Here is a 25,233-nt window from a genome sequence, read left to right as displayed (position 1 = left end):
CGCCGAGATGTCATCAGCCGAAATTTGAATAAAATTAATTCTGTTTTATATCGGTGCACTGGTTAGAAACCCTCCTCTTAATTATGCGCTCTCCCTTTCAACTCGCATCTTTTCTCCTTCAGCGAGAATTTGTAATCTCCTTCTCATACACTTCACCACAGCTCTCAGATTTGAGATTTTCTTCCCCCCCCCCCCTCCCATGTTGTCAGTAGAAGTCAGAACTCAGAGGTAATTTGTCTTTTTCCACCAAATCATTTTTCTTGTACCTTATCCTTGTCTTTGCCGCGGCGCGCGTTATGAGCCGCTCATCTGGAGTCGTTTGAATTTCTGATTTGACGCTAAAAGCCGTCGGTAGGGGAGTTCCTTTACAGTTTATTTGGGGAACAAATACCATGTTTTCTTATTCTTTCATTCATTTTTATTAGTTGTAATTGTATTTTTAGCACACGTGTGTGTTTGTGTGTCTCAGGTTAGCATTTGACACAATTCTCTTGTTTTTTTTATCACATCTCTGTTATGGAAAATGCAAAGTGACACTTTTCCCTCTGATGTCTGTGTTTTGGTTCTCTTTCAGGAATCCAGAATAAACTGCATCCGCATCGCTCGGAAAGGTAATTCAACATGAATATTTCTCCTCCTGCCAACATTGTGAGCTTGAATAAATTTCCCTACATCATCTCTGAACTCTTCGCAATACCATGCGCTCTCTCATTAGATGAGACACAGAGGAAAATAAGAACGTATCTAGGATGCTATGGCTTATTTCACTCTTCCACTTCGCCGTTGTTCAGCCTCTGTCTCGGGTTCAGAGGTGAGGATGTGGACATATTTCTTTTCTCCCGTCGTCCCTGGTTGTTCTGCGGAGGAAAAAGGGCAACAGGCAGAAAGGGACGGGAGGTCAGGCTTTCATCCTGTTTGTTTGGGGGCAGACAGCGAGACGCACTGTATCAAAGACAGTCTCTTTGTTCCCCGCCAGACGGCTACATCTGAGGGCTTTGACCCCGCTGCTGTCCAGAAGGGTTCTCCAGATCAAAACTCCCAGATGGAGATACCTTGACCTATCAGTATGAGAAAGCCCGGCCCCGCCTCCGCCGCCGCCGCCTCCTCCGCCGTACCTCAGCTTTCGGATTCAAAGGGACATGAAAAGGGCAAAGAAATTGACTCTAAGTCTCGGTGGCAGGAGAGCCTCTCTCCTATAGCGCACTGTCAGATCATGGTGAATAAAAGTCATGTATTTATAGTTATCATAGCGCCGCAACAGTAAGCGGAGCCTTGCAAGTAAATTGACTTGGCGGGGCGTCTTTTTTTTTTTTTTTGGCGAAGGCCTCTTTTTGTGAGCGAATAACGAAATAGATGAGGCTCTCCTCAAGCATAAAGCCAAAAGGCAAGGCCAGCCGCTTCGGCTCAGCTTCTCACTCCATCTGCCATGCACAGCCCGCTCAGGCATTGATTAATTATGCTTTCTTACAGCAATGGACTTTACGCTCGCTCGCTCGCCTCCTTGCTTTGACACTAAGCAAAGAAAGAATAAAAGAGACGCTCGCTGCAGATCCAGTAGCTTAAAACAATAAGGATAAAAATGAGCTTGAAAGAGTAAAGTATTAATAGTGAAATTAGTATAGAACATACAAGAAAAGAGAGGACTAGAGTACGCAGCTTCACACCGCCTCCTGTATCTGCAGAAAATAGCGCCTGAAATACAAATCAATGGGAAAAGAGGTGTGATTTTCAATTTCAAGGTGCGACAGGTCAGAGGTTTTCTGTAGCTGTTTGTGATCTCCGCGATCCCTCCACCATTAACATAGACTCTGCATCAGCGGGCGCTAAGCTGTTATTATCAGGCAGCCCATCACAAGCAAAGTGGAAGCAAATGATTCTGGCTTGGATAACAAAGCTGGAGATTACATTTCAACTTCCAGGTGACAGTTTAATTAAGGATCCTCTGGCAGGCTCAACACAACAATAGACTTCTATTTCTCCTCTAAGTGCCAATTTCCACCATCGGGCAGCTGGCAGGTGTATGGATTCATGTGGAAATCTATTTCATGCTCGTGTTTGGCTTAATAGAAATTCCAAGGCTAAATGTGGCAAAACCGCCTTATCTGTCCAAAATGTCAGAAAAGCGAAATTGATTTTTCACCTCCTCATCTGCATTTCTCTCCAGCATAAAGTGCCCCTGTATCTCACTTGGATGTAATTTAAAATGAAGTCACAATGTAAAGTAGAGGAGTGCTCTCACTATGTGACTGAGAAAGGTTTTTTTCTTCTTCTTGTTCTTCTTCTTCTTTTTTAAGAATGGAACTCCTCCCTGAAGTCTTTTGTTATTTTCAGATATACTAGCTCAGAGACTCAGAAGTATTTTTGGATGATAGTGTGTCCTCTTTGTGTGAGTGGAAACCACACACACACACACACACACACACACACACAAAAGCATCTTTGATTCACAGTAAACCCTCTCCTACCACAGCTGGCATCTAGAATATACCTGTCAGACGCGGCGTCTGTAAACATCACAGAGCAATGCCACACTTTTGGAACAACATGGTGCAAAAAACCAACACAGAAGCAATGTCCAAAGCCGTTTCAGAAAAAAAAAATCAGAGTATGTTGACTGTTTTTCAGTAGCTATACATGCCAGACCCTTATCAAAATCCCGCTAAATAATGAAGTGATGGTGTAAACTTTCATCTTAATTTGAGATGAGGGTGGTGAAGGAGCCCGTGGCTGCAGATCTTTGCCTCTTCCCTTCGCTTCCCCTGCCCCATTTTCCCCCAGCAGGCTGCGAGATAGAGCTCTATCCCCAGGCTGCCTCTGACTTTCTCCCGCACTCCAGATAGTTTGTGCTGTTTCAATAGGCTCAGATAGGCTGGTTTCAGGGCTGTCAAGGCCTGGAGGACAAGCTGACACACACAGAAAGGAAAAAAAAAAAAAAAAAAAAACTAGATCAGTGGGCCCCGAGAACAAGACAAAGAAAGCCCTGCTGCTCAGCACCATTTACATAAGTATGAAGCTTTATATGCCAGAGAAATGAATAACCTGCTATTATGATAACGACCTTTCCAGGAGCCCACAGACGCCAGGGCACCTTGAGATTATACTGTGTCTGTGTGGACAGATCCGATGAGGAAAAAATAAAGCAGCTCATTCATTATTGATTGGAAATGCAAATGAAAGCTTCAGTGGACGTATCGCAGCGTAAAGATGTATAATTACAATCGCAAGGCTTCGGTTTATTGCTATTATCACCGGATGACTGTAAGATGTGAAATAGATGGAAGAACAAAGTACAGGTGCCCCCTTTGCAAAGAGGCTGATGGAAAGGGAGCAAATCAGTTTCCACTCGTGTGAATATTGTGTTTTTCTACACCGATTCACAGCAATTTGGGTATTTTCACAAAACAATATCAGTAGTACCAATGAACATAAATGTGATCGGTCTGAAATAACTCTCTTATCTCAACAATCATTACATTTGAAATGGTCATCTTCTGTATTTGACCGCCAGCGTGTTCATTAATGCTTTATTTACAGGTCTCATTCCCACTGTTTGAAAAAATAACGTTCAATCAATAAATCTTTATCCAGTTTTATCCTTTGAATCTTTATTTAAGCAGCATTTTAGAGTCAGCTAATGTAAGTCAAAGTGATGGACACAAGAAACTGAATTCTATAGTTGGATGGTTGCGGTAGTTTACGGCCTCAGTTCAGTTGGCTGGAGTGATGAATGCATTGCTCTTTCTCCTGCTCTTTGTGTATGTGCTTGTGTGTGAGTATGTGTATTGATCTCATGGAGTGAAGTAGATAAAAGTGGTTTTGTATTCATAGCAGCTCTTGTTAGTGGGTGGGATCCGGTGGGCGGCAAGCGAACATATCGTTCTGAAAGTTGATGTGGTAAAAGCAGGAAAAATAGACAAGGTGGAAATGGTTTGATGAGGATAGGGATGGATAAATGATCAGAGGATCTCGGAAACAGTGTGGTTTTTTTAAGGGGTTAATCCCAGTCTGAGTGGTGGATGAGTGATCAGATACTGCAGACATTTTGGTGACAGAAACCACAACACACCTTCAGCTATCTTTAATTGATGGAGTAAAAAGCGGCCCTACACCATAACAGACAGGTCTTCGTAATGTTCTCCTTTCTGTATGAAATACCAGGAAGTACAGAAAAACAAATGTGTCTCCTTTTATTCTAGCTGCCTGCAAAGACCATCGCAAGGCCCTGGAAGTGTCCCAGCACTCGGAGGAGATGGGGCTGATCCTGGGCGTGTGTGCCGGAGGCCTGGTGGTCCTCATCCTCCTGCTGGGAGCCGTCATCATCATCATCAAGAAAGGGTAAACGCCTCCCGTTGGCCGCCGCACACCAAACATGCCTCATTTTGCACAATCACGCCGCATCTCCCGCGCTGTTTTTCACTCTGTGTTTTGTTTGGGAATCAGTTTTCTTTTTTTAATATCTTTGCTGAACTTTCAAAAAGGTCAAGCTTCTCTAAGGTGGAACTCGGACCGACCGTCAGCGTGGCGTTGTTTTCCCTTTCCGATGGCGCACCGGAGGGACCAAACAAATCTCATCTGCAGAGCCCGCCTGAGTGTGAAGTATTTAATTAAAGGCGGATGCAATTCAATTAGCCACTTAATTACGCGCACCAAGCGGAGGCCTGACCCTTAAATGAGATGGTAATTGGGAGGGAAAAGGTGTGCTTTTAGAGATTATTAGCCGGTGATCTCTCAGGTCTACAGTAAATCATCTGCACCTCTGGCTCTGCAGCTGGAGTCTGAAATCAGGCTTAACCCGCCTCGCTTAAAGAAGACATATTAACACCTGAAGACCCCGACACGCCAAACGGGAGGTTATTCAGAGCTCCAGCAATCATCATTTAAATTGCTGACACGGAGTCCGCGGTAATATTGAATAATGTTGATCGTGAAAATCACCTCGGCTGCACATTAGCGCGGCCTCCTCCTCCTGAGCCGCCGTGAATTTCAGTCTTACAGAATTGATTGCTAAATTTGCTGTGACGGGAAGCCACGTGTCCCGGTCCTTGAAGTGTACCGCGGAGACATATCCGATTGAAAGAAACGCACTTTTTTTTTTTTCCCCCGCTGCGGTTCGGTCTGTCAGCACCTGCTTGATTCGCCTGCATGTGTCACATGGCCGCCTGCACGGCTCGGCTCATGACTGGATGCTTCTCATTTTCACAGTAATCAATGCATTCTCCCGTCGGCTGACATTGCTTTCATCTTACATCTCTTCTTTTTCTTGATTTTTTTTTTTCTTCCCTCTTCTTCTCCGCTCTGCCAGAAGGGACTACTACTCTTATTATCCGTAAGTGACTCCGCCTCCTTGCTTTTCCATCGTATTGTGATCCACCGTCGACATGCTTTCGCTCTGGCTGTCAATCACGAAGCACTCAGAGAGAAACAATAAAGCACCTGATCCGTTTATATTGCTTTTCTTATTTCCCACTGTAGCTGTAATTTCTCATATATTTTTTTTCTCAATTTAACTAACCCTGACCTTTCAAGCTACCAGTATGATGACAAGAACTGAACATAAAATTATACTTTTGTCTCTTTTTCTTTTTTTCTTTCTGTGTCGGTCTACAATAAGCTCCTCCACATCAATCGCTCTTCTGTCTCCTTTTCTCTTTTAAATCTGCTCACAGTAAGCCGGTGAACATGAATAAGACGCCCATTACCTACCGGCAGGAGAAGAGTCACATGGGCTCCATGGAGCGCAGCTTCACCGACCAGAGCACGCTGCAGGAGGACGAGAGGATGGCCCTCTCCTTCATGGACGCGCACACGTGTGGAACGCGCAGTAAGACAGACGCGCAAACGCCATCCCTCACGCCGCAATCTCACTGGCTGTCACTTATTTCCCCCCATAAATGCATCAGTCATTTCCACTGATAGTTATCCTCCGTCATGACGGATATTTGTCAGTGAGAGTCACCCTCAGCTGTTGATACACTAAGTGCCTCGCAAGATTGCAAAAAACAGACAGCTGTGCGCGTGAAGCAAAAATATTTGATCAAATCAGAAATATGAGACTCTCGTCGGTGCATTTCATCCTTATCTAGTTTCCAGTATTGACTGTATCATGGAGAAAGAGAGACAAATGTGTTTACTCGCAGCTGATCCCGGCCTCTTTCCACTTTTCAGCGTGCACGCCTGTTGTAAATGCACAATTACTGTACGTCAATATTTGCAAGCAAAGAATTCCCTTTATGTGTTGCTCTTCATGCTAACACACGGAACCCACTGAGACCGTTTGTGTGTGTGTGTGTGTGTGTGTGTGTGTGGTTCAGGTGACGCCCGGAGCTCGGTGAACGAGGCCAGCAGCCTGCTGGGAGGATCGCCGAGGCACCAGTGTGGACGGAAGGGGTCGCCGTACCACACGGGGCAGCTCCACCCCGCCGTCCGGGTGGCCGACCTCCTGCAGCACATCAACCAGATGAAGACGGCCGAGGGCTACGGCTTCAAGCAGGAGTATGAGGTGAAAAAAACACGCCGCTACGCTCTTTTTCCTAAACTCTGACACGAGGAGACGTCGGCAGAGTGACGGCTGCTGCTGCTGCTGCTGCTGCTGCTGCCTTCCGTTATGACAGCCTTCATCCAAAGAACAGCGTTTTTAAAAGGTTTGCATTCAAACGGTCGTGTTCTTAAGAAGCAACTTCCTTTTTAAATCGAGCAGGATGTTACTGTAATTAGGCCATTCGCTCTTAACATATAACAAGTAAGAGAACCAGAGGCAAGGACATGAACAGCAGTGATATACATAATTCAACAACACAGTTGGAGGATTTTTTTCAGCTCTTACTTTGATTCTCCTTTTATTTTTTTTGCCTTTCTTTTCATTTGTGTGTGTGTTTTTTATTTCTACTTAATTCTGCCAAACACAGCGTTGGAATCCTCTCACCTCAGTGTTACACTACAAACAGAAAATATCCCCCTGTGTGTGTGTGTTTTTTTTTTTAAATGAAGCCACGTGTTTTCTACTGTTTCAGTTCTGCGTTATGTTACACTGGCAAATTCAGGAAATCCAGACTGTGGAGGGAAAATCTGGATACAAATTGCCAAAGATGCCTGTTTTTCAGATGAGACTGTTCATCGGTGATGCTCTGACACATTTACACTTGTCAGTCATATGGAGTGATAAATATTGATAGCTGAACTTGTCAAGATACATGTTTGTGAAAATTGTGTCCAAATGAATCACAATTGTTATGTTTGGACTATAACTTCTCTGCGGCAGGAAAAGCATTGCTTGAAATGCTTGGAGATCTTAACCAAACTCAAGGCACAGTGTGCGCTTAACCCGTTTTTTTTCCTCTCTCTTTGTCATTATACACAAAGTATTTCACAAGGCTGCAGTGCCTTCTAAAAAGTAGTGAGATTCACCGAACTTCTTAACTTTACCTTTTATGCTGAGAATTCGCCGCTGCCCCGCTACCTTCAGGTACGAGGAGCCTCCTCAGTGTTTTCAGTGCATTTCTGTGCCAAGGCTGCCGGTGCAATTTACTGCATGTGGTGGAAAAGTCATTTTGGTTTCTGAAGTTTGTGAGCAGTTGCTGTGAAAAATGCTGAAACTGTCGTGACAAAAGGACTTTGTGTGGAAAAAAGTGTGAAACGCCTCTGAAGTGTCGTTGAAAAAGGAGACAGCAACACTGTTTTTTCTTTTTTTTTTGACTCCTATTTTTTTTTGAGTAGAAGCTGAAACTGACTTTACTAATCCTTGCATTAACACATGTATCCGGTTTTACACTATAAATCGTACAGTAAGGTTTTCCAGGCCCACCTATGCCAGCAGAAACTCATTTTGTCTCAAACATGTCCTTAAATCTACCCCAATTCCTCCCTCTGCAGGCGTGACTGCTCTTAATTATAAACCTTGTTGCTGCTCCAGGGTCTTTGCTCAAAGAGACAGGAGAGACGGGAGTTTATATACCTGGTGGAATATGAGCAATGTTAATAAGGAGAGTCATAAAGCAGATTCCGTCCTGGCTTCAGAGCGGCGGTTCAGTCACTGTGACGGTGGCGTGGAAAACAAACGCTGAAGGTCAGCTTATGATGTATTAATAAAGCGCCTTAAATTGACTCATCTGTTTATGTTTCTGGGGCGTTAGTCGGTGGTGAGACGGCCGGTGTACGTGTTGCGGAAAGCCGTGAACTTTCAGGCGTCTTGTTAGCCGGCGCGGCTCTCGTGAGAGGAGCGGGCGGCCATCAATCTCGCATCAGCGACGCGCCCTCCTCGCCACCCTCCGAAATTAATTACCAAGGTTGAAAAGGCATCTGGATCACGCGCGTGCGAATAAATCATCCTCGTTTGGGCCGGCGGAGGACCTCTGTGGCGGCGGCGGGCCTGATGAGGTTAACCGTCTCTCGCACGAAGAAGAATGAAGCGTCTGGGACAGAAGGTTGAAGAAGCAGAGGAAATGATGAGCTCAGTCGGGTTTTGGGATCTAACTTCAACCCGTCGAGTATTTGTCAGCCTTCATGGCAGCTTCAGTATTTACATCTCCCTAACTATCGAGGGACAGAAAGAATACCTGGTAGAAATGCTCCTACCATCCGTGTGCTTTTCTCTCGATGTGGACTCAAGGTTTAGTTTTCGGCCGTCTCAGTTTCAAACACTGGTGCTGAGAAAATATCAGACTGACATTTGGAGGTGAGAAGTTGGAGTACATCTCACCGCAGAGGTCTGGAGAAACTCCATAAGGACTGAACTGAAGCTTTTAAGAGCATATTGGAAAAAAAAAAAAGAAAAAAAAAGAAGCCAAACTCACAATGTATTGATCCCGATGATAGATGTTGGATTTGTATCCACAGCTCAGTCTCAGAACTCCATTGTTGTCCAGACAAACCTTAGAAGCACATCAGTGAGCAGCATGCGCTGGGCGACATGTTTCTTTTTGCTCTGTGTGGCGTGTAGGGATGAACGCCACGCCAGTCTCTGTGATGAGAAGAGACTCGTTCGTTGTTTGATGAATTCTCTACTTATATGGATTCATGTTCAATCATATACCCCCTGAAAATGAACAGTAATCATAACTGTTTCTCACCACTTTGCTGGGATTTTTCATTTTTAGACATTGGTTAAAGGTCAAAGTCACTGTGGCCAGGCATTAGTCGATTTTTAAAAACACTGCAGATTCGGCAGAATTCAGGTTTTTTCAGAGATTAACTTATTCCATGAGGCAGTGAGACTTCACAAAACATTGAATATAGTTATAATATGTGAAGAGTCTAAGAAGAGAAGAATCTATACACTGACCCCTGACAGTTCTGTGTTCTGTTCTGTGTTCAGAGTTTTCTCTTCCGTCCTTTCTCCTCCTCTGGGTTCATAGTTTAACGAAAAGCTGCTTGGTTTCTTAAAACACAGGCAGGAGGGCATAACAAAGCATCGCAGCAAACATTTAATGCTTTTTGTTGCAGTCTCGAACAATTTTCCTGAGTCTCGGTGGATTTTTATGTTAACTGCAGCCAAGCTGGTAGGTAAAGGCCTGAGTTTTTCGCTGTTTTTTTTTTTTTTTTTTTGCACCAGTTCGCCGTGGGAGTTTAGTCCCTGACCGAACCATAAGACATGTTTCTCTTGCTGGACATAGCTCATCCCCCTCCTGCCTCGTTATGAGAGTCGGGGTACGTAACGAAGGCCCCGGGTCTCTGGACGGACCCCCCCCCCCGGCAGAGCGGTCGAACTGAAACCCCGGGGAGGAGTCCATCTCCGTCACCCACGGCCTGTGGCATTCATGGAGAAGAGAAAACATCTTTTGTCTTTGGTTCACGGTTTCCCCCTCTGAAACGCTGCTTGTACAATCATTAAAGTGTCCCTCACGGGCAAAACACACTCCACTCAAAAAATCAATACACACCTCTTTGTGTTTTCTCTTTTTTTCCCTCTTTGTGCTAAGAGTATGTGTTTTGATGGAGTGTCTCTCTCCATTATGAAAGAAAATGATGAGGAGTATCATATTACGTTCCCTCGCCAGGTATAGGTTTTTTATTTCCCCGAGGGATACCTGCGCTCTGTAAAAAAAAAAAAAAACATTGATCAAGAATTTACAGGGAGTTGTAAAGAGGCTTCGTATGTGAGGCAGCCGCTGTCACGACGGTCGTATTCCCACTGCACGGCCTGACGAGTAAACAACAGCCCGACTTTACGGCCGAGCTGGAAACTTTCATCAGGCCACTTTCCAGCTTCAGGCTGAGTTTTGGGGAGGATGAAGAAACGTGGCGATCCGAAGAACACGGATCCCAAGTTTAGTTACAGCAGTAGATGTTCAGTTACTGTGGCCATACTTCAATAACTCTTAAATAAAAGGCCAAAAGCACAGGATTGAAGAAGAGATCATCTTTCAGATCTTTTTCTTTAAGGTGGTGTAGTGGTTATAGAGCGCTTGCCTCCTAGTAAGAATGTCTTCGGTTTTGAGTCCAGGTGGGACGTTGTGGCCTTGGAGTTTGGAAACTTGAGTTTTTTCTGAGTATAGTTATGAAACATGCATTTTAAATTGATGGTTCTACTGTCCATAGGCACGAGTGTAAGTGTGTGTGATTGTCTGTCTTTGTGTTTCATTGTAATCAGTAGAGGTTAAAACATCTAACAAGCCAATTCTGATTAAAAGGTCAGATTTTTGTGATTAAATTTATGGAATTAAATGAAAAAAATGCATTCTGTAGTACAAATATCTAAAAAAAACCAAAGTACTGTACAGTAATATTCAGTGTTTGTACTTTGTAGATCAAATGTCTTCTTGGAGGAAGATAAAAAAAAAAGGTTCATGTAGAACGTTTCAGGCACCTGACTAGATTAGATTTTATCTACAACTGGGTCATCGCTGAGAAACTTAAAGTTCATTGACAGGATAAAAACTGCCATGATAAAATTATATGCTGTAGAGAACAGCGACTGAGTGAACCTGGGAGAAAGTGAGGAGAACACAAATGAAATTGCGAAGAACCACTCAACACGTTTCTTGAACATGTAAAATAAAATAACATTAACAGTTATCAGTGTCATGATTTCCTTCATTCACTTCACGTGAGCTCCTCCGCCCACCCGCTCCATTGATCCTCGCCAAATCAATCCTCCTCTGCTCTGTGTTGTTTTACCTCTGCCTGCTTCTCACCCTTTCTCTCCTGTTTTTTCCCCTTCGCGTTTCCCTCTTCTCTCCTGAGGACCCGGCCGAGGAGTGGAAGGAGCAGAGAGACAAAGCAAACACAGAGGTCTAGTGTCAGGAAATATCTGGAGCGAGAGCGAGAGAATGAGGGAAGAGGTGGACGGGGAGCGAGGTGGCGGAGAGAATCTGTTGAAGGAGGCGGCAAGAACAAGAGATTCAGAGGGAAATGGAGGAGTGCATGATGAGAAGAAGAAAAAAGTGAGGAGGAGGAGGGTCTAATCCCGTGCAGGATTTGGCTGGTTTCTGCTTCTCTGTGGGGGGAACTGCGTTGTAATCCCCCTGCTCAGCATGTAGAACTTGGGCAGAATTTCTCCAAATTCCCTCCAGTTCCTGAAAACCTCCGGGGGTCGATTGCGGCGGCTGTCTGCGTGTGTGTGTGTGTGTGTGTGTTTGTGGGCTGATCTGAAGGAGCTGTTTGCAGGCTTAATTTGGCCCCCGAAGTGACTTGTGCGACAACTTGTGAGAGTAAACACTTGCTGGTGCGTCCGCGCCGGCAGGCGGATGACGGGGGCTCAGAAGATGCTAAGCAGACGTCCTCGGTACCAGCGCTAGACGGCTTCTCCACTTTCATCCCGCCGTGCTGTGATCAGGGTGCTGTACATAGAAACAGTCATTCAGATAAAGAACAATAAACATGCTTCCAGGCTCAGACATTCTGGAGGCCGTGAGAAACTGAAAACAGCCTTAATGTTGTGGTCAACCAGGGGGGGGTTTGCTGAGGGGGATCTGAGTAAGGTAAACCTTTCCTCAGGTCTACATATCCCCCCTTTGTGTCTGATTATTTCGACTGCAGGGAGGGATAAGCTATGATCCCTGCTGCATAGTGATTAAAACTACTGCAGCCCGGACAAAATATGGAAAATAAATGCCTTTTGAAAAGGAAAGCAAATGTGTCACCACTCACACATTCAGAGCGAAACTTCACCAATTAGCTTTAAACTTAGAGAACCTTTCTCACAAAGCATGTAGGCGGAGGCAGGTTCCAGTGAGAGGCTTTCAGTTAAATGAATTGTAAGTTGATTTGAAAATTTTAAAATAAAATAATATGAAATCCAAAAATGTTCAGAAAGAGAAACATTCTAGGTTCCCTTCAAACTTCATGAAGTATCAGTTCATCTTGTTGAAGTGAACGTTGTCTGACTGCAGGTAAATAATGTGTGTGTGGAGGAGTTTGGATGAAGGGCTGCTGTTTTTCTGTGATCATCTCATCGGGAGCTATTTCAGTTATTCATATATCTCTATTTGTGTAAACGTACCTGTTCAGAGCCACTGGCAGAATACTCATCAAATGAAAGATTCAAGGACACTCTCAATGTACCTCTTGATGTATGCGAGGTTAAAAGGAAAGGATTATGTTTCCATTGAATTGAAACAAGAAAAGATAACTTAGTGTTAAACCGAATGTGTCAAAGTAGGCTTGAACTACACATTTTTGACATTTTTCAAAGTATTTTTCCCCTTTGGTTTTCTCTGTTTGCAACTCTTCTCAGAAACACTTTAATTCATTTAAATATATTTCAATCAGATGTGTTGAAAAGCTGGAGCATAAAGTTTAAAAACTATCAGTGAAAAACAGAACTGGATGACTGGACACAATAAATCTTCTGATTTTGTCAAACTATATATTCATACCAAAGTTTGGATTCACTCTAATGTTTTAGGAAAGCAGAATTTAAAAAGAAACAGACAGAAAAGCAGAAAAAAATGTACTGTTTAGTCCAGTTTGCTATATTAGCACACTGGCATTTTTACCATTGGACTGAAGCACAAATATTCTGCAAAATGTCCTCAGCAGCAGCGCCGAGTGTTCCAATGAACACACTGCAGTGCATGTTGGACTGTTCAGCCAGTGATTTCCCCATCTCAAACCCACCGGTAGCTTATAAAACGTGTTAATGTGTCAAAATAGCAGCGGGAATGCATCCATTGTGCACGCGAGGCCTTCGCTGCACTCAGGAATCCATTGAACGGCGGGTTTTTTTGGAAGCAGAGTGAGACGTGCTTCTCAGATGAACTCGGTACGCCGAGGTTTTACCGCGGAAACGTTTCCCGTTCCTGGACTGATCTCCGGGGTTTGTTCTAATTGGACCAAACCTGACAAGTGTGAAAATGCTCTGAGAGTTAATGGAAGGTAACAGAACAGCAGCAGCAGCCACGCGTACACACACACACACACACACACACACACACACAGATATAATAGCAGTTACTGGTTGTTGGGTTCACCATTGTGTTTTAACAATATCACCTCAGCTCTGACAAAATTGAATTCTGAGGGGATTTGATGGGATTTATTTCTTGATACTGTCAAAAGTTAAACCCAGCGAGAATTTTTGGGTGCTGAGGGCTTAAACGGAAATAGCTTCAGCCAGGGGTTCATGACTCACGAGGGGTCTGTGAACAGAGAACGCGTCTATGAAGCCCCCGGCGCTGTTTTGTGTAATTACGTGTCACACATAAAGCACCAGCCCGCTCGCTAAGAGGTAGCGGCTTTTTATCTAAGCCCTCAGTGTGTGTGAGAGACGTGCTGATTGATCTTATGCAAACCATGAAACATGCTTTTTTTTTTAACAAAGAAAAGAAATGGAAAAGATGCACTGAAACCATGATTGTGTTTATCTTTGGATTTTTGAAGAGGTCGCAGAGAAATCTAGTTCCTTAAATGTGCAACAGGTATGTTTTTTTTTTTTTTTCATCTCTGCAGAGCTTCTTTGATGGCTGGGACTGCACAAAGAAGAAGGACAAAACCAAAAGCAGGCATGACACTTTGCTGGGATGTAAGTAATCATGAAGCATTTAATCCTGTGGGAGAAAAAAAAAGAAAAAAATCAGCCCAACAATGCAGAAAGTGCTGCGCCTGGCTTGTGTTTGAACCTCCCTGCGCTCTTTTCTTTTCATCTGTCTCAGATGACCGCCACAGAGTGAAGCTCCACCCTCTCCTGGGAGACCCCAACTCTGACTACATTAACGCAAACTACATTGATGTGAGTCTAATCCTGTTTTTCTGCCTCCGTTCGATATGGGACACAAATAGCCTCCGCCGAGTCTCTATCTCACACCCCGCAAAGCCACAGTCCATCCCTCATTCCTGTAAGCCCACCAGTCTGCTGCCCCACTTTCACCTGGAAGCTTTCATCCAATCAGACACCCTTCCCGGCAGTGTTTCGCCAGATGTCATGGTTGTCAGTTTTGCTCTGGATCCCTGACCTCGACTACCACTGCTCTCACTTTCATTAAAACCGAGTGGAATATAAATGCATATAATGCCTCCGCAGACGGGATGAACCTTCCTGTAAGATGATACAAATCCCCGTGAATTAAATAGACATCATTGATATTAACCGATCGCTGGATGTTCCGGGAGGGGATGATCCCCTCCGCCGTTCACATCAAACCGCCGACACACGTGCAGCGCCCGCTGCCGCATTCTCCCTGATCATACAGAATACATGTACATGTCGCCGATGTGTCTCGCACGGTTTCATTCATGCGTGTTCTCATTCATGAAAGCGACCGGAGGCTGTGTTTTATTTAGGAATCACGACGGCTTGTCCAGATGTTACTGAGGGCATTAGAAGAAAGTTTTCTGAACGGAATTATGGAACGCACAGAGACAGACTCAGACAGTCTGCGTTCGGCATCTCCGGTGAATTATCTGTCAGCTGTGCAGTTCGTTTGAGTGATGTTGAGGGAACTCTGGCAGTCTGATATGATTTCTTTGTCTCACGCCATTTATTTTGCATGTCTCTCATTGGGAAGGCTGTAAAGTAAATACAGCCGTCTGTGAGACGTCGAGGCAGCTTGATGTGCTCTCACTTCTGTTTGAGGTTGATAAGAGGCTGGAAGACTGGCTTCTGTCCTCTTTTTTATATATGTATATATACATATCATTAAAAAAAGAAATAGTGACTTTTTTTATCCAGAAAATGAAAAATACATGTGTTGGCCAGATTTTGGGATGATTCACCATTTTGTCCAAATTAACATGAAAATTTTTGACAAAGAAGAGGTTTTTTTTCTTCTTTTTTTTCCCCCTAATTTTCTTTTTGATTTCTCTATAGAGAGAAAGAGACCAGTTGCTTTTAGAGGCCTCATTACAATGAGAGGGCATTGGAAAGGTGGCCTGCTGCTGGGCCGTAGTCTTTCTGAGGGTCTCCATTAGTGTGTAGGGCGCCGCGGTTGCAGACATTAGAGGGAAAACACCACTCAGCCGCCACTACAGTGTCACTGATGTTACTCTCTGACAAGGCTGACCCGGCACGCTGGATTGTAGCTACTTAGCCACATCGGAGCACAATTTGGACAGCCTGTGATTATTTCACCAGAGGTTAAATGGAGAAGTTTTTCCTCCCACTGGACCAGCATTGCGCTTCCAGAGCAAAGGGGAGAAGGACAAACCTCTTTATTTCCTTTTTTCCTCTCACTTATTGCGTAGCTATTTGCTTTCTTGCAGACGTGTTCCATTGAAAAGGTGCAAAACTTAGTTACTCCCACCTCTTACTAATGGCTAGCAAACCGTTGGTTATTTCCTTTTGAAAGATTATTCTGATCGAAACAAATCATGTAAACACACACACACACACTTTCCATACAGTTAATGTGTGCAACAGTTAGCAGGACATGCTAGCACTGTTGAATTAGGTAGTATGGCAGCAGCGGTCAGTTCCTTGTGTGAATATGAACAGTTGATCGATCACATCGCTGATGACTTGCAACATTAAAACTATTAGATCTAACTGAAACGTTAACAATGCAGCATTTTCTCTTTTCTAAGTGCAGACAGGAAAAACACTAAGCACTCACAGACGTATTCAAGCCTCATCATTCACACAGCAATGTGGAATTGAATGTTGTGCCTTGCTTAAGTGGATTTCTGGCAGAGAATGACTATTTACATATAACTTTAACCGCCTGACGCTGACCTTGTCTGATAACCCGTGATTTGTACCTGAGTCTGCTTGGTGGAGGATAATCACAGTGCATCATCGCTGCGTTCTGGGTGCAGATGGAGGTGATGTGTGGAGGTAGACTGAGAGAAGCTTTTATAAATAGTTATGTATATTTTATGAAGTCTGTGTAGTGTTAATTATTGCTCGGTAATGAATTCAGTATCATTGAAAAGCAATCCAGTAGTCACAAACCTCAACCACATGCAGTGTGTTTATATATATATATATATCAGTGTGTCAAACTGCCTTAAGTGATGTTTCTCAAGCGCCTCTTCTCAGTAGAGGCTGGTGTTGAGGCATGAATGCAACCTGATCACCTGAATGAAGAATGTGCTGGGGGGGAGGGGAATCGGCTTTTTGAGTACATTTATTTATCAACATGAAAAATAAATCTCAGGGTTTGGAGTTTGAAGGCTCAGCTCGAGGGTACTGGCCAGTGGCGATATCAGCAACAACTAAAGTAACACCCTCCTGATTTTATTTCCTAAATTTCAGTGATTAAGATGCGTTTTGGGCAATTTGAGCTTTGGCTTAGAAAAAGAAAGCCGCATTTTAAAAGCTAAAATACCTCTGGCTTTGATTTCTCGTGTTTCTTGTCTCTTTTTTAACTGTGCATCATAAATCTATCACAGAGGCTTCATACTAAATTGACTGAGCTGCTTTACAGCCCCAGTTTGTACCTATATTACCATGAAGGTAGACTCAGTCTACAACCAGGCCATGAAAAGGATGCTGGCATAATTATGAGGCTTATGTAAGTGTGAGACACAGCTAAAAAAAAAAAAAAAAAAAAAAACATTCATGCAATTTTAATTTTTAAGAAGAAAGCTACCAGTCGACCAGATCTGATCAGAAACCAGTAGCCTCAGGACATAAACTCATGAAGTACATGCAGCTCTAGTGTGTCTACATGGACATCAGTACACACACACGCACACGCACACACACACACAAGCACCCCAGCTCCCACCTCTCTGAAACCTAAACTCATTAAGCTTCTTTCATTAACTAGCCTATATGTCTTCTTTTTCTACGCCCCACCCCACTTCCTCGACCTCGGACCCTGTAGATTCGGATTAACAGGGAAGTAAGTACTTCACTGCTCGTTTTTCTGCCTGCCATCGCACTATTTTTGCTGCCCCTGCCCGCCCCCTCCCCCACCCCCCCCCCCCCCCCCCCCCTTCTTCCGACTCCTCTCTTCTCTTTCCGCTGTCCTCTATCCACAAATGCTCAAAGGTCAGAGTGTTGCAGGTTTGTGCTCGTTTGACAAATCAACAAAAGAAAAAGCGGAGACAAACATGCCCTTTTAGCTAATGACTTCAGATGAACACAATGAGATGTGTCCTCCTCTCCTGTCTTTGTCAGCTCCCACAAGTGGTAAAGAAAGAAAGTTTTGTTGCCACGGCAACCGATTTAAGTGGAGGAGCGGTGGCGTCGATGTCCTGCTGATAGAGTTTGGCCGGGGCCTGAGGAATTGTGGATAGCAGGCCTCACAGCGCTGGTCATCCATCTCCATTTCAAACATGTTCCCCGCCCCGACTATCTGAGGGGTCGCAGCTCAAAACGGCGTGCGAGGAGGACGCCGTCTGCAGAAGAGATAAAAAAAAAAAAAAAAAAAGTCCCTGGATGTGAGTCGCCGCTTCGTGCCGACTTGATGAGAGCCGGTGGGCTTGAAGAGTCTATTGAGATTATTCCAGACCTGCCTTCATGCACTCCACACCGATATGTAAGCCATGAAATTGCGGCGCCAATTATCCCTCCAGCTGCTCCTCAACTGACAATGAGCCGAACATCAGTACAGCTTCCTACGTGGTATTTCTATACACATATAGAAGTAAACAGCTGCTCCCTTTACCTTGAAAGTCTAGCTGGGAAGTACACGTTTTCAAGAAGACTGTCTTCCAACCGTTCGCTGAAGTGTTTGTGCTTTAAAGCCAGGCGGTGTGTGTCGTGTTGACTCCCTGCGAGGTTATGCAGCTGACACCGTATTGTTCATTCATGTTCATCCCATACGCACAGTATGAAAATGTCAGTCATCTATATCAAAGATCGCCACGTTCTTTGATATGCAGCTTCTCCGTACATGGATGTGCTTTCACCATCAAGGGCTGTTTATGTTGGTGTCATGCGTTCGTGCCAAACCCTTTCTCAGGCTTTGTTCCGCGGGTTTGACTTGCGGAAAACTTCACAAGGAAGTTTTCTGACAAACAAATGCTGCTTTTTTTCTTTTTTTTTTATTCATCATCTCAGGTGTAGCACATATTGCATCCTCCGTGAAAATGTATTTGCTTTTATGAGAAAGCAATGTGAGGGAATGAGCGATAAATAAATCGGACAACTGGAATTTGAAAAAAAAAAAATGTATGTGCCTTAAGTTACTTTATTCTGTCTTTATTAAACTGTCACAAGGACTCAGGCATTGTTCGCTCAGCGAGCCCAGTGCACTGTAGCCGTCACTCTCTCTGGAGATTTATCAGCGTCTTGTCAGGATGCAGCATTTTCCATGTGTTGCCTCAACTGCTCCAAACCCTGCGCGGAGCCACTCAGGGCAGAGCCGCGGTCTGGAGTCATCGAAAGGTTAGACAGCCCTGGAAAAAAAAAAAAAAAATTATGAAGAAAACGTTTTTTTTTTTTTTTTAGTTTGCAGAGTGGGTCAGTAGGAAAGCAGAGTACGGTGAAGAAGGGAAGGAAAGAGGAAGAGACAGAAGGAGGCACCCTCCTATACAGCTGTGCCTGAGGCACAGATGGCTTACTCAGCATGTCATCCCTCTTCTCTCTTTCAGGGCTACCATCGATCCAACCACTTCATCGCCACTCAGGGTGAGTATCCCAGCAAGGCTAGAGTGTGTGTGTGTGTGTGTGTGTGTGTGTGCGTGTGTGTATTCCCGATGGTGAGTGTCTTTTGTCACAGTGTAATAAATTGAAGATAATCCAACCAACGAGCCCACTCATGAACAGTCTCTGGCCTCAGCGTCCAGAATGCAGTGGTACAGCAGCGGGCCGCGTCCGTGACGCCACTGAGACGTGCTGAATAATTAAACTCAGTGATTATAGCGTCTCGATCTGTGAGACAAGCGGAGCGATGTGCTCACTGTCTGTCACAGGGAGGACTTTCACTTCACTCCCTCTGACTCTAACATAGGGTTTTGAGTGTGTGTGAGAGTGTCACTCTGGGTCTCCTCCTCTTCCTGTGCTGCACGTGCGCCGCCGCTCCCCTCCCGTTAGAAAGACACAGCGAGACAGATGAAACTCACAAGAAAGAAACAGAGAGAGAGAGAGAGAAAAAAGAGATGTCAGCCGAGATGTTTTGCCTCTCTGAGTGCTTTCTCTCCGACGTGATCCTAGTTTTAAAGCTGGATCTCGCTGCTTAAACGTCTCCGCCTCAGACGACATTGAGTGACTGGTGGTCCCCCGGGCTTTCATCATCAGCCACTGCTGTTATTTTGCCCCCCCCCCCCCCCCTACCCCTCCATCTCCTTTCCCTCCTGCTTGCCTGGAATTCCCAATAACTTTATTGATGGCGCAATCTCGGGAGATCAGTAACCTGCCATCTGAGGAGGGATACGCTGGTTGCAATAAATACAAGACTTCACAACAGAGAGAGGTTCCTCATTGAAAGCGCAGGCTTTGATGCTGCTGTTTCTGTCTCCCTGTGTTTCTCTGTCATTTCCTCCCTCCTCTCACCAGGACCCAAGCAGGAGACTTTGTATGATTTCTGGAGGATGGTGTGGCAGGAGAACTGCTTCAGCATCGTTATGATCACTAAGCTGGTGGAGGTTGGCAGGGTAAGCTGCGCGCTCTCTTCTCCCCCTCCTGTCAGCGTTTAGTGTTCAGAGTAGCGCCTCATTCATCATTCAGGGGAACAGTTTGCCGCCCAGATGAAAGAATTTCACACGGTTTAATGTCACCGGACCTTTGCTACAAACGCAATCTGCAGACTGCACCGTTTGTGTTTGGTGATGATGCACTTTTCATCTTTTGCAAGTCACAGAACTCAGTGTTAATGGAAGTGTCAGTCAGTCTGTGACAATGTACTTTTTGTGAGAACGACACTAAAACGTCTCAACGCTGTTTCCGAGTCACAGCCTGGAAACAGCTCGTTTTGTGTGAAAGTACAGGAACCCAGTGAAGTCCCGCACTGCAGGAGGGGATCAGAAATCCCTGCCTGCTTGTAGGAACTTGTAATTAAGCTGATTGTCGCAGCGGTGTCAATAAAAATGAATTTAGCAAAAAAACAAAATGAATAGTTCCTACTTTTTACTACAGCAACTGATCATCTTATGTCCATCGAAGCTCACATGTAGCGTAACTGAACCCTGACGTTGGCGTAAACTGCGGCGTTGCCGGTTTCCGGTGGTGCACAGACTTGAGGCGGCGGTTCACCGCGCTCACTGCAGCCCACACCGCTCTTTTCCTCAGCACCAGCTCCTCTTCGTCTGCACGTGCGACTGCTGCTATTTTCCCAACACTGGGCTCATTCTGCTCGCGAGCAGCTGGTGTCGGTATGTAAATGTAAACATGGTTCGGGAGCGCCGGCTGACTGCGAGTGGAGCTGTGATTTGTAACTGGAGTTGCAGGAGTAACAAGGCATTTATCAAGCATTATGTGCCGACTGACTGTAGTTAGTGTGACGATAGCAGTGTTTGCAAATGCACTAGCTAAATGATTCAACAGTCGGTGTGATTTTGTGGCAACTGAGTTTAAAAAAATTATTACAAAACATATTTTTCTGTAGATCCAAGCATACGTACATGGATTAGCTTTGATCTTTCAGATGTGATTTCAGTCCGGTCCTCTAGAAATTTACATCATCATTGTAATGATTACCATAAAAGCTGCTATAAAATACTTGTGGTGCATATAAACACGTTGTGCGCCACATATCAGGGGCTGTTGTCCTTGTATGGACCATGCACATTATGTTGTAGCACCCTTATTTTCCACCTCACAAATTTAGGTGCTATGAATCGTACCATAAGTATCTTATCGTCTTCAGCGGAGGCCGGGGATGCGCTGCCTCTGGGCATGGTAGAAAAAAAAAAAAATGACACAATGTTCCTGGCATTAGCCCTTCATCCAGCGTGAATCCCTATTCATAGAATTCTGAGAACGGTCAACAAACAGGAAGTGGTGTATATGCAACTGAATCCACATTACAGCTATTTTTTCGTCTTTTAATGCACCGGTGTTTGTCAGGAAAAGATTGCAGCCCTCCTGTTCATTATTCTGCACACTATTATGTGATTATTGTGCTTCTCTTCTGTTTGGCCTCAAAGATAAAATATCTGCAGAGGAGCGGGTTGTTTTTTTTTTGTTTCTTCCGCGGCGTTTGAAGTCTAACCTCCACGTATTTTCAACTTGTGAAATTTCATACCGATCTGCCTGCGCCATGTCAAAGTCAAGAAATCAGCTATCTGTTTCTGCTGTCATCGCTTAATTTTGTCTAACGATCTCTCTCGGGAAATATTTCTCTCCTTCGCCTTCTAATCAACGGTTAAAGAGATCCTGCAAGTTTTTTTTTTTTTTTTTTTTTTTTTTAAGAGTTATATCTTATTAAGCATTCATGCGGAATTTAACGCTTCAATTTCAGAGCTGATGGAAACGACTTTCAGTGCTTAGATGTCTAAAACTGGGGTAAGACAGGATGTCAGGGGGGCCGTTAGGTTTATCCAGATGAAGCCTGACTTAAGCCCGCCATTCATTACCCTCCTAATGTTCATAAGCAAAGATGTCAGCATCTCTTGTCCTTTGCGGAAATGGGTGTACTTTGTCGATGGGTGGCTGGACTGATGGCGGCGGCTGCGTCATCCATCCAATCACGCTGTCGTTTCCCTGAGTTAGCGCCGGCATTATCAATGTGAAGCCGACCGAGGATGGACAGTTGACAACATTCAATTTCAGATAAAAATTATAACGGCAAACGTGTTCGATCCATCCGTCACCGAAGCGAGACAGGTGATTTCCTGCGACCCGCCGAGTCATTTACTAACGTGATGAACGGTAATATATGAACAACAGCTGAAAACTTGTGCTCCAGAGTAAAGTGCATCCTGAAAAATGACGCTGAAACGGCATTCGCTGCTGCGTTTGAACTAAATTGACATTCAGATGCAGCGGTTCTCAATCAAACAGGCCGACCGGTGTTTACGCTTCCCGCCGGCTTCGCAGGTGTTTTTAATTCCGCCGCTCTGGTCTCTGTTTGAACAGGTGAAATGCTGTAAATACTGGCCCGACGACAGCGAGATGTATGGCGACATCAAAATCACTCTGCTCAAGACGGAGACGCTCGCCGAATACACAGTTCGCACTTTTGCCTTGGAGAGGGTGAGTTGGCTGCGGATGGACGTTTCCCCTTCACGTGTTCATCTGCTCTTGTCTCGTGCTGTGCTAGTTTTTTGTACTGCTGCACGACTGAAGCTGCATCTTTCCCTCGTCTTTTTTCTGCTTCTGGCTCCACGATTCACCGATGTGAACTGGAATTAGCCGTGTTACCTGCAGGAGCACGTCTTAAAATTAGAAGTAGCACACGAATAGAGGGGATTAGACACTTGACGGGACTTACCGCTGATGGGCACGAGGTCCACATGTTAAATTCAGAGGAATTAACACCAGTCGCTGTGCAAATGCCCCTGTCATTTTTTATTTATTTTTTTTTTTTTTTTTCCCCAACATAGCTGTTACAGTGCTGTGCCCCTCGCGGCCTCCGTGCTGTCAATCTCCTGCGGGATCTCACACAGCGAGGGCTCAGAGCGACGCCGGAGTGACACAGGCACAAACACAGCATTATCATCACACTGTCACATTTGCTCTCCATGGGCGCTCGCTGCTGCTTATTCAAATCGGCATGAATTTGTGAACTGGTGACAGCTTGTTTTTCATAGCTTCCTTTTTTTTTTTTTTTTTTTTTTTGCTTGTTTTTTTTTTGGGGGGGGGGATTTCTGTCTTCGACAAATCTTTGCTTTACGTCACTTCGCTTCTCCATCCCCGTGCGAGGCAGAGATTGCCGTGCGACTGCGGCAGCCTCCCGGCACAGTGCAGGAACCCCCCCCGCCTCCCCCCTCCAGCCGCCGCCGAGCTCCCCCGAGCCTCGGTAATTCCTCTCCGCGCGTCTGTCACACTGCAGCCGCTATTAACACGTGGTGCCCAGAGGCCCCGCTGTCCTCGAAGACCCAACAGCCCACGTATATAATGTCCTGCTTGTCCTCACGCTGAACTCAAGTATTTGTCACATCCATCACGGAGGGGAGCGTCTCGGAGTCAATCGCAGTGAAATCAGGGTTTCCAGGATTACTATTCAAGTCAATATGCGGGGTTTTGTTATACGCCAGGCTAAGATGTGGGATATATCTTGTGTTTTCTGTCACAGAGAGGATATTCAACCAAGCACGAGGTGCGTCAGTTCCACTTCACGTCCTGGCCGGAGCATGGCGTCCCGTACCACGCCACCGGACTGCTGGCTTTTATACGAAGAGTGAAAGCCTCCACCCCTCCCGACGCCGGCCCCGTGGTGGTCCACTGCAGGTACCGCCAAGACAAACAACCACTTTACTTGTCAATAATTTAATTATGTGTTTATACAGTTGTTATGCCTTCTTAAATATCATCGATTTGGCAAACTTGCTTTTTTTTTTTTAATTTAGGTTACAGATTATACAACATCAGAAAAGTGTAATCAACGCCTGAGTGACACATTCAGATGTCTGAAACATGTTATTCCACGATTCCAACTGCAGTAGTTCTTAGTTATGAGTGTATTTAAACATGGCAGTCATTACAAAATTAAATGTCAAATAAATATGTGGAAAATCTATCATGAGAGTAACTCTCTCAGAGAAACGTTGTGTTTATGTACTGTTTTCAGATAAGCACGCTGCAAATTTGAACCAATTGAACTCAATAATAGTAAACACACATGAAGTTTCCATAAAGTTTTGGTGACACTGGTTTGACAGGCTCAGGAATAATATGAAGCCACAACATAAATGGCACTGATGTTATTTCCCTTATTGGAAATACCTATATTATAAAATAAGCTTTAGCACAAAAGCTTAATTGTTACAAGGCCTCATATAAAGACAAGCCCCACTATTCACAGTAAAACTCCTCTGACAAGTGTTTCACAGTCTCTGCAGCTTCCAGCAGCCTTTAATGGTCTTTTTTCATTGGGAGCATGTGTGCAGTGTGAGTTTATAGTTAATGAGGTGAGTTTCGCTGTTAATGTAGCAGAGTTAACTTTCTTTTTTGGCCAGTTTGCTGGGCTGGTGAAGTAGTTTTAATTTTTATTAATGTGAGATACATTTTTAGCCCTGTCTGCTATATTAAAAAAACAAAATAGCAGAAATGGGAATATGTAGACAGGATTGGTTGTATAGGCTTTCATTTTTCAAGCTAATCACGCCCTGGGTGACTCTAACAACAGCAGTAAAAGCAAAGACTAAGAAGCTTTTATAAATCAACGTAAAGCATTAAAAATTTAGATTGTATGATTTGAACTTTTGTTCATCTGAGAAAATGAAAATTTTTAGACATTCTGCCTTAAAAAAGTGGAAGACACTTGAATGTTTTGGTCATGTCCTGCTCAGACTTTGATTAATCTGTATTGTGTGACACAGCGAGCGACTCTGAGCAACAGCTTTGTAAAAAAAAAAAAAAAAGAAAGTTTTAAGACTGATTTCTTATATAAGATGCTGTTTTTTTCTCCCAGCGCGGGGGCGGGCCGCACCGGCTGCTACATTGTGTTAGATGTCATGTTGGACATGGCCGAGTGCGAAGGTGTGGTGGACATCTACAACTGCGTTAAAACCCTCTGCTCTCGACGCATCAACATGATCCAGACGGAGGTCAGTGCGGCGGCTGAGCCGCGTCTCGACTCGTCTCACATCAATGCGGCGCCCGTTTAACACTTTCAGCAGGTTACATCACTGGCTTTAGTATCTTTGAATCTCGCTGCTCCGCAGCTTCAGAGGAGTCAGGTTTTCAAACATTTGTTTTTCCCTCCTGTTGTTTGGAAATTCAAAGAGCAGGGGGGGGGGGGGGGGGGCGTATTACCATACTCCCACTCTGGGACTTATGTAAAGGTCACTGCGATAGTTCTGCCTGTCAGT

At 44.6% G+C, this 25,233-nt stretch overlaps 1 protein-coding gene across 4 annotated transcripts in view; it reads left to right on the top strand.

Annotated features, from left to right (window-relative positions):
- ptprub (protein tyrosine phosphatase receptor type Ub) overlaps positions 1–25,233 on the top strand; it is a 157,835-nt gene that overhangs the window by 119,299 nt on the left and 13,303 nt on the right. Inside the window, exons 13-25 of one of the 4 annotated variants that reach the window (XM_030102726.1) lie at positions 575–611; positions 4,197–4,335; positions 5,303–5,326; positions 5,667–5,821; positions 6,312–6,499; positions 13,885–13,957; positions 14,088–14,164; positions 17,199–17,216; positions 18,913–18,949; positions 19,817–19,914; positions 22,337–22,453; positions 23,496–23,650; positions 24,834–24,969. In XM_030102726.1, coding sequence (XP_029958586.1) covers positions 575–611; positions 4,197–4,335; positions 5,303–5,326; positions 5,667–5,821; positions 6,312–6,499; positions 13,885–13,957; positions 14,088–14,164; positions 17,199–17,216; positions 18,913–18,949; positions 19,817–19,914; positions 22,337–22,453; positions 23,496–23,650; positions 24,834–24,969 — 1,254 coding nt within the window. The remainder of the gene's footprint in view (positions 1–574; positions 612–4,196; positions 4,336–5,302; positions 5,327–5,666; positions 5,822–6,311; positions 6,500–13,884; positions 13,958–14,087; positions 14,165–17,198; positions 17,217–18,912; positions 18,950–19,816; positions 19,915–22,336; positions 22,454–23,495; positions 23,651–24,833; positions 24,970–25,233) is intronic. The other 3 variants (XM_030102728.1, XM_030102727.1, XM_030102729.1) reach the window with 3 other exon arrangements.

Source organism: Salarias fasciatus, chromosome 11 (genome assembly GCF_902148845.1).
Source record: "Salarias fasciatus chromosome 11, fSalaFa1.1, whole genome shotgun sequence".
In the NCBI taxonomy this organism is placed as follows: Eukaryota; Metazoa; Chordata; class Actinopteri; order Blenniiformes; family Blenniidae; genus Salarias; species Salarias fasciatus.
Note: the sequence above shows the minus strand (reverse complement) of the source record. Positions and strands in the feature narration are given on the sequence as shown.